Raw genomic sequence first — 11,552 nt, 5'->3', positions numbered from 1 at the left:
GGCACCCAGAGGTTAAAAGGTAAACAAGCAGCAGCCTTTTGGCATATCCAGAAGGGGGGTAAGAAGAGATGCTGCCAGCATACCTGCTCATATTTAAAGACCTACAAGCCAAGAGGAAAAGCCAAATCAAGATGGAAAATTAGGGGGAGATTTTTCATTGAGTTGGGCACCTTACTGCCCTTAGTTGCTTTGAAAATTTCCTCTCTAATGACTAGCTGCCTACCTACCACAAGACAGTTACTATGAGAGAAAAAGGGGTGAATGAAGGGTGAACAGTACTATGTTCATATGGAGATTTACCAGCTCACAAGAAAAAAAGCACAAGTCAGAGAAGCCACCAATCTTCCCAACTCTGGGTTTCCTGACTTCTCACTCCCTTAGTTGAGGTCCGCCATTCTCAGAGGGTAAGAGCTTGCTCTACCGAACTCCCTAAAAACTGCATAGGAAAACCCCTTCACTTAGACGCCTTCCCATCCTGCCTGCTCCCGTATGTCAGGCTGTCACTCTCCTTTGCGTAAACTCATTCTGAAAGCATCAAAAGCTTTGCACATGTAAGACAACCTGAGCTTTCTGCTGCATAAACCTGCAGGGCCTGCCTGTAACATTATTGTGTTGAATGTGCAGCATGGAACATGGGTCCCTGCCTGGGAGAAGACACCCGTTTAAACTCAAATATCTCTGATAATTAGCTAAACAACATTTTACATGTTATGAAAACTTACTTGTCTTTGGTACTTATATAGCCCCAATTACTGTAGAAATTAAGCACCTCAGAATCTTTAATATACACCTCTACCCCGATATAATGCGGTCTGATATAATGCGGTAAAGCAGCGCTCCAGGGAGCGGGGCTGCTTTACCTCGTTATATCAGAATTCATGTTACCACAAGCGGTTCCTCTGCACCCCCCCTTTATTTGCTGCGGCCCCCCCACCCCAGGTCACCTCCGCTCCAGCAGAGGTGGAGTGGAGGTGAGCTGGGCTGCAGTGGGGGGCTCAGCAAGCAAGGAGGGGGCGCAGAGGAACCGTTCCCCACTCCAACTCACCTCTGCTCTGCCTCCTCCCCTGAGCACGCCGCTGCCGCTCCGCTTCTCCCCGCCCCCTCCCTCCCTTCCTTCAAGGCTTCCCGTGCCAAACAGCTGATTGGCGCGGCAAGTCTGGAAGGAAGGAAGTGGGGAGAAGAAGAGCGGCAGTGGCACGCTCAGGGGAGGAAGCGGAGCAGAGTTGAGCTGGGGCAGGGAGCAGTTCCTCTCCCTACCCCGATATAATGCGGTCTCACCTATAAGACGGTAAGATTTTTTTGGTTTCCGAGGACCGCGTTATATCAGGGTTGAGGTGTATTTATCCTTTTAACACCCCTTGGATATAGGGAAATGTTATATCTCCATTTTGCAGATGGAAAACTGAAGAACAGAAAGACTAAGTCCAAGGTCTCATTGAAAGTCTGTGATCATGTAGGGACTTGAGCCCAAGCCATAGGTTAGCTCCCTAACCACTGGACAATACTTCCTCACTTGTGAGCTTGTAAAACATTTTTTTTTTTCCAAACTCTGTCCTGTACATTCTTAAAAGCAAGAAATAGAGAATAAAAAAAAATACATCACTGTCGTGCTTTAGAAAGGTACTGAACTGTTTTGTTCAACAGGGCTGTCACTTTGTTTAGCCACAAAAGAGGCAGATGTAGAATGAAGAAGGGCTCTAGGTCAAACCAGGTATCCCCTCCAATAATATAAAGAGCTTATCTCCTTAGTTAACTGTTCACTCTGCTGGTTTACATTATTAATTCATTTATTGTTTTCATCAATACTTTGTAATGTACAAAAAATACTTTAAAATACAAAACCTAAAATAAAAGTTTCATTTGGTTGCATAATGGCAATAGAATAAAATAAATGGAAAGATTCATAGCATAGAGGTGATGCCCGCTTACCAAAACATTCTCTTGTTAGCAGTATCAACCACTCCCTAGTTCTGGTAGCTGGTGGATGAGTTAGTTTACTTGCCCATAGGTATCCTGTGCCAGTTGTGACTGGAACACTGTCTGTCTTATGAATATTTCAAATTGACCAACATCAAATATTTATTAAATGGGTTAAACTCTTGTTTCAAGTAACCACAACTATTCTACATTAAAAATATAGATTTATTTTTAGAGATAGGGCTCAATTCTACTCAGTTATGCAGATGCAACTCCCACTGAAGTTGGTGGGAATTGTGTCTGGGTGGCTCAGGGCCGAATCAAGTCTGAACCCATTCTAAATGCAAGTTGTGCTTGGATTTAGCTCAGTGTTTTTTCTGGTGATATTTGTTTCCATCCAGTTCACCAATTAGCTACTCTAAATATGAATTTGTATCTTCTATAAACTGATCTTCATTATCAAGGTATTCTAGAATAATGTTTCCACCATTATATAATGGACACTCTTGATTGGACAGCCAAGTAGCCAATGTATGGTCCAATGGCAAAGCTTCTCCAGATACAGTATGACACAGCCTTAATTTCTGCAAGAAAGGCCCCCCACAAAAAAATCTTGTTAATTCATATTCATGCATGAAGGACAGAAAAAGAATTGTAACATTAAATGAAAATTGCTACCATTGATTTACCTTGGCTGTTGATTTGTTGTTGTCATTTTTAAGGTCTGCTAAGCAAGCTGCAAAGTCTACTACTTTGCCAATACTCCACTTACTGCAAAAGAACATGGGTTTGCTCTTCTCCTTGCTTCCCTTAGGTAAAAACACTTGAAAATAAATTCTTTCTGTCTACAATAAGAAACAGAGAAACACACTCAGGAGAAACGAACAATCACAAACACACATCTGTTAATTTTGCTGGTCTAAAGAGAATTAAGCTGACATGCACATTATTAATTATAATTATTATTAATCACTTTATACTGCAGTAATCCCCAAAGGCCTCAGTCGAGATTAGGCTCCCATTGTGCTGGATGCTGTTACAAATACCTATGAAGAGAAAGTCCCTGCCTTGGCTATTAGACAATAATGATCACTTTGAAGAGGAAGAAGGTAGTTTTAAAGAGGTAATGCTGGTTGGGCTCTCATGCTGGTGTATGTCACAATACTGTGGAAGACTCAAGCTGGAAGGCAAACAAAAGGCTGGTGGTAGTCATGGACACTGTGGAGCCGATGTGCTTGAGCTCTGATGATAAAGAGCAATCAGTGATATTAGAGGTGCCTGCCAGCACTTTTGTCTAGGTCAGCTTCTCAACCTTCATCCCATCCCTCCTCCCTGTAGGTACCAAAAGCTTTGTGGCCTTCCCCATGCCTGAAGCATTTATAAGAGAGGGTACTATTACAATCTTTGTTGCCTAAAAGATGCATATTTTAAATATGAAGTAAGGACAATCTGTTTTTTTCTGTTTTGTTTCCCCTTCATACTTGTTTCCCTGGATTCATCAACTTCTATTTTATGTTCTATAAACACAATAGATAGGTTCGCCTTCGCCAGGTGCCAGCTGAAAGCAAGTAAACCAGATAAAAAATATTTCTTCTTTTCATTGGTTTTATTTGGGCTTCCCCTAAAAAGAATTCATATCTCCCCACCCACACTACCCCTAAGTCCGTGGGTTTGCCTTCACTGCAGTTAACTCAAGTAATAACTTGAGCGCTGATCCTAACCTGAAATTCCGTCCACACACGAAAACCTTTAACTCAACTCAAGCGTGGTGCTGCTTTTAACTCAAGTTAGCTGGCCCAAGAGGGGATATAGGCTGAAACTCAAACAAGCGCAATTCATAACCCACTAACATGACCACTCTATAGTTGAATGCAGGATAGTGCCACTCCATTGCCGATAGTCCTCCATGCTTTCCCACAATTCCTACTGTGTGCCCAGAAAGGACAGACAAGATCTCTCATAATTCACTGGGACAGAATTCAGACAGTGGCTCAGCTTACTGCAATACTAACCATGAGATGTTCCTCCAGAAATCTCACTGCAACACCTGAGTGAGTACAGTCCCAGGGTAGACACAATCTGACTACTCTCACTCAAGCCAGGCAAACTCAAGAGGAGTAACTTGAGTTTATTCTGAAGTAAAGACATACTGGGAAACAATCTAGAAAAAAACCCTAGAAATCTAGAAAGGGCCTGACAAGAAAAACCTGAGGGCTTAACTAGACCAACTTTCCAGCTGTGAGAAGTGATGCGACAGAGAGGGATCCAAAGGACATCTGTCACCAGGCTGAAGGGAGAGTTGGGGAGAACAGCACAGAATGAGGGCTGGGAAGAGAGACTGAGAAGGGAACTGAAAAAAGAGGAGAATTGTGGGTTGGAGTTTAATTGCATCTGTGATAGATTATCACTATTCTAGATGATTAAACAATTAAACTCCAGTTAAGCAAATGAATAATGAAAGGAATTAACACAGAGCCATTTGTACTGTGGGTTACGATCTTTAGAGTTAGGGAGCAGCAATTTAATTTCCTTATAACAAAAAAAACCCAAACTCATTATGTTACCTCCTGCATCTCACAACATTAATCACTGTCTCCATTCGTACATCTATTAAAATGGCATAATCTAAGGACTGTGTGGCAAGCAGGACTTCACATTAAGATTGCTACCTAAACAGGAATGTCTAATTTGTACTCCAAGCATGTGGTGATTTGTAGTAGAGAAAAAAGTCATAATAGGATTCAGAGAAGGAAGAGCTAAGTTTGTTTTACAATAATTAAATGTAAAACAAGACAAAGCCTAATAGTAATAATGATGAAATGCATTGTATATGATGTGACCAATATGTAAAATTACAAACTGGTCTAGAATGAAATCTTGCAAGAGGGAAATGGAAAGACATTTACAAACTAAAAATCCCCCTGGCTTGAAAAAAAATGGAGCTTTTGCTCTGAATGATCATAGTGAGAAACAATGAAGAATCTGTGAAGTAATGGATGCTGCTGACCTTGGCTATGGTGAGATATGTAGCTCAGCTAAACTGTAGCAGAAGTGTGAACAAATCTTGCTCTCACTCAAAGCTCAGGCCAAGTATGAGCTAGATTTCTCCTGGCTGGCACAAAGATATGCAAATTGCACCCTCCATGCATGAACCAGGGTCACTGCATCCACATGAGAGGGCAGGCAGTGCTTCAGGGGTTATAGGCTTTAAGACTTGGGCCGTGTCTATGCTTCAGTGGCACAACTATGGTAGTGTAGATGCTTCCTTCATTGTTGGAAGGGGTTTTCTGTCAATGTAAGTAATCCATCTCTCTAAGAGGCGGTAGGTAGGTTGATTATGTCTACAGTGGGGATTAAACTGAACTAACTATGTCACACCAGGGCACAAACATTTTTCACAGTCCTTAGTAGTGTAGACCAGGCCTTCTTTTGGGCTGCAATTTGTTCATAGTTAGTGTTGCAGATTAATTTGCTGTTTAGCAAACTACATGTCCATTTTCTCTCTCACACACACACAATATAAGAGGATTTGCTTTCAGACAGGAAATTCAGGCCCTGATCCTGCATATGCTGAATTTTACACACGAGTACTCCACTGAGTTCAATGGGACTACTCTTGTGTGTGAAGTTAAGCATGAGTATAAATGACTGTGTTTTTAGGGGCTAATTCAGAAACAAAAATATGTAAACAGAATACTTTTTTTAATATTCTTTTTACTCTAAATAAGAGAGTAAAATTAACAACAAAAATCTAGAAATCTGTTTATATCCTTAAATAATAGAGTAAATCAGAAACACGGATGTGTTTAAAGGCAACTGTAAGGACTGACCTGTGGCAAGGACTTATCCCCACATGCGTGCATTTTCAGTTTTATTAGTGCCACCTTTGCCGCTGTTTCACGGTTTTTTGCTCCTTTCCGTCTTTTGCTTCTTACTGCCTCCTCCTTTTTAGAATCTGAGGAAAATATTATTTCTGAAAGTTACTGCAAGTCACATTTTCTTTCACTCTGTTACAAATGAAATTACCATTGTGTCTATTGTCACAAAATGTTTAGAGTTCAGTGCACTGGAATAATTTAGATCTGCCTCTATGGGTGGACCTATACTGCAGCTTTCATCATAAAAGAAATTGCTATTAGACTGATTAACAATAAAATCCAGGGTCCATCAGCTTTGTCCTCATCCTGTATTTGTAGGGAAAGGGCAGCCTGGGCCACATCTGGATTTCAGGGCACACTTTAGGGACATCTGACACAGTGTATCATGTCTCCAAACATAGGAGCAGAGCTATACATAGGCACTCACAGGTAGGGTTTATCACTCAAGGAACCTTCATTCTTTTGACAAGCTTGGACCTCTAGACTAATACAAAAGCTCAAACAGTCCACTGAAGAAAATAATATAATAAATAACCTATGCGCAACTGGGCAACTTGCCTATAATATCTTTAACTAGCTTCTGGGTAGCAGCCATGCGAGGTTTAGGGGTATCCAGTTTCTCACACTCATGGTCTGACTGATGACGGTGTCTATAAACAATAGAACAGCAAACTCTCATTAGATGTTCCATATGTTAATGACAGAGCAGCTGTGTTTCACCACTTTCTCTGCTCACCTTAAGCAAAACTGTTTCTTGCAGTAGGGCATAAAACTGGTAAAAGCTCTTTTCCATTGCAGCCCTTATATGTGCATGGGTAAGATCGGTGTTCGTCCGATTTCATGCTCTCGCTTCTTATATTCACCTAAACATTATTAAGAAACATGCAGCGTAAACATATGTAATGAAAAATAACTTGCATCCTTACCCAACTTGCTTTAGTGCTTTGATTCTGACATTACAGAAAAACAATAATTAACTTAGAGTGCTTTAAGGGAGACCCGCAAGCTTCAGACAAACAAACAAAAACAAATTCTCTATTTGTAGCTATGTCAATTGAATGTCCCTAATAACCAAGTTTTGTGGGGTTTTGATGTCTTGCAAAGAAATAACAAATCATCAATTTACCTCAGAACAGCCATGAGAATCCCGGCTTCTATGTTGAAGGCTTAGAGTTAAAGAAAAAAAAGACCCCATCACTATCCAAATTTCAAAAAAGCGAAAAGGAAACATGAGCGCATATAAGTGTTTGATAAGTTGTAATGTAGCAAGGCTTACATCATGATCAAATTTCAATTAAATAACCACTATTCTCTTCCAAAACTTGTACCAGCCTACAGATTTTTATCAAGGGGATTGGTTTTAAAACTAAAAGTATCATATTGCTCGACAGCATATGAAGGTTTAGTTCTCAAAAATTAGGCCCCAACTCAGCAAAGTACTTTTAGTGAAAGGGACTACTCACATGCTTAAAACTAAGGCCCAGATCCACAAATCAACTTAGCTGGCTAAATCCCAGATCTAATCCCAGTTTTAAGACCCTCAGTGATCCGTAACTCGCTCAGTACTTACATTTTTACTGAAAAAGTTCCCTGCCCACCTCAGTTTCTGCCTCTAGACACGTGCATCCAATCTCATGCCTAACCCCAGCTCAATCCACAAACAGGGAGCAAATGGAGGAGCACCTATCTTGCTTGCATAGTCCAATCAGCCTGCGATACATTCAAGATCCAGAAAGGAGGCAGGAGGTGTGTGCCTCCCTTATAACTTTCAGCCCAGTGGTTAGAGCCCTCACCCAGGGTGTGGCAGACCCAGTCAATAGAGCAGAGGGTCTGGACCCTGGGTCTCTCATCTTCCAGATGAGTGCTCTAATTACCAGGCTAGAGAGAGACATTCTCACTCCCTCTCTCTGACCCAATGATTATTGAATTATTTCTCCAAAGCAGAACATCTTCAACAGCAGAGACTGAGGAAGACTCACATCAGAATCTAATCTAATTTGAGTGTCACATTATATATATATATATATTTTAAAAAACATTTATTTATCAAGATTCTCAGAACTGGAAGCAGAAAGTTAATTAGTTCATTTGACCACATATTACCAGAAGCAATAAGAAGCATAAGAAGCCTATGAGCAGTGAGCTGCTTTATCTGACAGCTTAACTGGGAAAGAAAAGAGCTAAATTTATAGTACAACGTTCCAAGAATTTTAACTCCAACGTAGGGAGCTCTAAGTGAGGCAGCTCTGTTTTGATCTGGCTGTGTACAAAATAATCTTCCTGTTGACTTAAATCGGAGGTACCAAAGCACAAGCTGAAGACCAAATATGCCCTATGGAGTATGGCCATCTTCTTCGTCTAACTGCACTCATTCCTAAAAGACCCAGAAAAATAAAATAGGACATTAATAAGAATTCCTGATATTTGTTCCTGAATTTATGCAACAAAAACTTTTTATCTCCTCTTTATTAAATCAAAAGTGACATCCTCCTTGATTTTCCTATTCAGCTTAAAATACTGTAACATTCCTTTTTGGTAGTTGGATTCAAGTTTAAGTGTGTCTAAGATCTTATATTATATGATGTCTTACCAAAAAAACTCCTGAACAGCCATCACATACAAAGGGCAGAAATCTGAAACCAAAAGAGCGGGTTTTTTTAGTTACATAAGGTAATTATTTAGCTACTAGTTTTTAGTCTAGATATTTATAAGGTTAACTACCAATGCCCCCAAGAAATAAACACAAAAATGTCTTCCCTACCAAAGCATTCAAATCAATTTACATTCAGCCCTTCATACAGTGCCTGCATTAATATCTAATAACTTGGACCAAGTCTTATTTGCCAATTCTACAGGCTCAAAAAGACTAAAAAAGTTCAATCTACTTAACAATTTTGTTTTTTTGGTAGCACATCTTAAAACGTGCATAGTATACTCTAGTTTGCTACTGCTACTAACAAAATAAGAGGTAAAATGAAGTGTATTCATATATATTCTAGGAGTAGGAATTGAAGTTCATTGCTAACAGGATTTTTTATATAAAAATCTATCTAAACAAAAACATGAGAAAAAAGCAAGCTGTATTTTATCAGTGTCAGCCAATTTATTATTTATGGCAAGATCACCCTCATCAGTAGCCCAGTTACAGTTTTATGGAGTACAAGGGAGAATCTTTCCTTTTGTACAACTATTATAAGGTGAGCACAAACCAATCTTATCTTTTGATATATATTCATCCCTTAATTTTGTGGCAAATCTAGATATTTAAGCTATTATGTAGAATGACTGGTGCAATCAGTCATATATGAATGCTTTATTTTTTACAGGGTGAAATCATGTCTAGTACTTAGACCATGGTACTGGGAATCAGTCCAGTTTACTGGGCTCTATTCCTGGTTCTACTGCTAACTTCCTGTATAAACTCAGCAGTCACTTAGTCCAGTGTGTGACTTTACTCATAATGATGAGCATTTACTCATGAAAGTAGTCTCACTGACTTCAACAAGACTATTCGTATTAATAAATGATTACCAACATGAATAAAGGTTGCACAGCTGCACCCCATATCTTTCTATTTGTCAGTTTTCGCATCCGCAAATGGGATTTCAGCATACAGAGGTGTGATGTTTCTCTAATTAATGTTTGTAAAGCATTATGAGAACTTTTGATGAAAGGTGCTATAGGAGTGCAAGGTATTATAATATACATAACCCATCAATCTGGTATTTGCAGTGACCTTTTGCCAACCTTTAACAAGACTGAACCTCTCTCACAGCTTCTGCTGTCTTTATGGCTGTTCCTGAACTAGCATTTTTCAGAAAATCTCCCAGTTTTGCACTACCACTGCACCATATCAGCTCCAATGGTGGTAGCACTAGAGCAGATAGGGATAGATTTTTTTTACGAATGTGTACCTAACACTGCTCAGAGCAAGCTGGACAATGAGACAGAAAGACATTTGAACCCCATCTACACTAACACAGCAACAGTGAGAGTTTTCCCAAAAAATTGCTGATGTAAACAAAACACATGCAAGTACCACAGTTCTAACAGCAGAAAGTGTGGCCACAAAGCTCCCTATGGCTCTCCTAGCTTGCGTGGTTTACTATTAAACATCTCATTAGGCACTGGAATGGCACTTGATTTCAAGATCTCCCTTGTACTCCATAAAACTGTAACACCAGACCAGAAGGAACGAGGCCTGTTAGCCCCAGTAATAGTGGCTCTGCAAAGCTAAACTGTTTTTTTTTGGTTCACTAAACTACACACTGCAGTCCACCTGCTCTAATCCCCATCAAATGGGCTGGAAATTCTGTCAGCTGTTGAAACATTATGGTAACGAAACAAAAACTATGTCCAGTGAAGGCACCCTTTCCTTAATGATGCTTCAGATGCTGCCCTTTAATCGGAACATGCTTTTCACATGTTCCTCCAAAACCACAATTCCTTCGCATGCTAATGCTGGCAACCTAACTGGCCTCACTAATGCAAGGGGCCTCAACCTCTTGTGGATACAGGCAGGCAGGTTGTGTGCAGTAACTCACACACGCTACACCTGCCCTGTGATGATGGGGAGAGAGGACGGCCTCAGACCAAGCAGCCTCACTGCACTGTGCTGAGTTCGGGGGTGATGGGCGCACATGGAGCACCGGCCGCGTGGCTGTGCTGAGGCCAGCAGGGGGCAGCGGCGCGCACAGGCTCCCTCCTCCTCGCCCCTTGCCACCGCCACGCCACGCCCCCCGCCCATCTGGCCACGCCCCCTCTCGCCAGTCCCTGCCTCTCGCAATGGGTACCACGCCCCTTGCTAGCTGCCACGTCCCTTTACAGCACCAGTCTCACAAGCCTCCCCGGCCTGTCCCGCCCCTGGAGCTCAGCCTCAGGCAGCTCGTGCTCGCGGCACCGCCCAAGCGGACGCAGCGGGGACCCCGAGTGCCCCCTCCCCTACCCAGCTGGCCGCAGTGCTCCATCCCGCAGTGCTGCCCGACCGCCAGCTCCGCCATGGCAGCCCGCTGCGCCTGCGCCACGCGCTTGCTCAGCCGGTGTGATTGCGCGGGGATTGTTGGGATATTGGAGGTCGCCACGGTCAGAGAGGGGTGGAGTTACTGTCCTGGGCTATACGTCACTGCCCCCACCGCGGGGATTGGCCGGAGACGCCTTGTGACTGGGCGGGGCGAGTCAGTGCCGAGTGCGAGGGCGCGGTGGGTGCTTGGAGGGGGGTGGGTGCGAGGAATGGGGCTGCGGAGGGGAACGGGCAGTAGGCCGGGTGTGGGGTGGGAATGAGCGACGGGGTGGGTGCAAGGAGTGGGGTGTGGAGTTTGCAGAGGGGGTGCATGGGCTGGAGGAGTCAGGATGGCCGTGTCTTGTGGAAGGGTGTTCAATGCTGAGGGGTTCCTGGCAGGGGTGTATAATTTTTGGTGGTGCCCAGAACGGGTGCGCTCTTGCTGAAGCTGCTCCACTGTGTATAAATATGAGCTAGAATCGGTGGTGCAAGTAGAATTCATTTCTTACTGGTCTGCTGCACCAGCTAAAGCGGGCGGCATGTGATTGTCTCACGTGACCCCCCACCCCACTCCCCCAGCTCGGGGCCCCACAGTCTTCTCCCTCCCCATGGTCCATCCCAGGTTACCTAGGGGGGAGGCTCTGTTCTCCTCCTGTTGCGCTGGAGATTTCTGAACTGCAGGGGCTATCCCAGGAACCGCAGCAGCGACAGGAGCAGAACATGGAGCCACGGCGCCGCCGCATGCCAGCTCCTCTGGC

General features: G+C 42.8%; 1 protein-coding gene across 1 annotated transcript; it reads right to left on the bottom strand.

The window, feature by feature from the left end:
* Window positions 1-1,543: 1,543 nt before the first annotated feature.
* Window positions 1,544-11,552, bottom strand: ZFAND1 (zinc finger AN1-type containing 1). The gene is given in 9 exon segments (XM_043507671.1): window positions 1,544-2,501; window positions 2,607-2,762; window positions 5,748-5,872; window positions 6,354-6,445; window positions 6,532-6,559; window positions 6,562-6,658; window positions 6,922-6,962; window positions 8,388-8,428; window positions 11,422-11,552. Coding segments are annotated over 9 exon segments (867 nt in total). The 5' UTR covers window positions 11,538-11,552; the 3' UTR covers window positions 1,544-2,330.

The sequence above is a fragment of the Dermochelys coriacea genome, chromosome 2, assembly GCF_009764565.3.
Source record: "Dermochelys coriacea isolate rDerCor1 chromosome 2, rDerCor1.pri.v4, whole genome shotgun sequence".
Lineage (NCBI taxonomy): Eukaryota > Metazoa > Chordata > Testudines > Dermochelyidae > Dermochelys > Dermochelys coriacea.
Note: the sequence above shows the minus strand (reverse complement) of the source record. Positions and strands in the feature narration are given on the sequence as shown.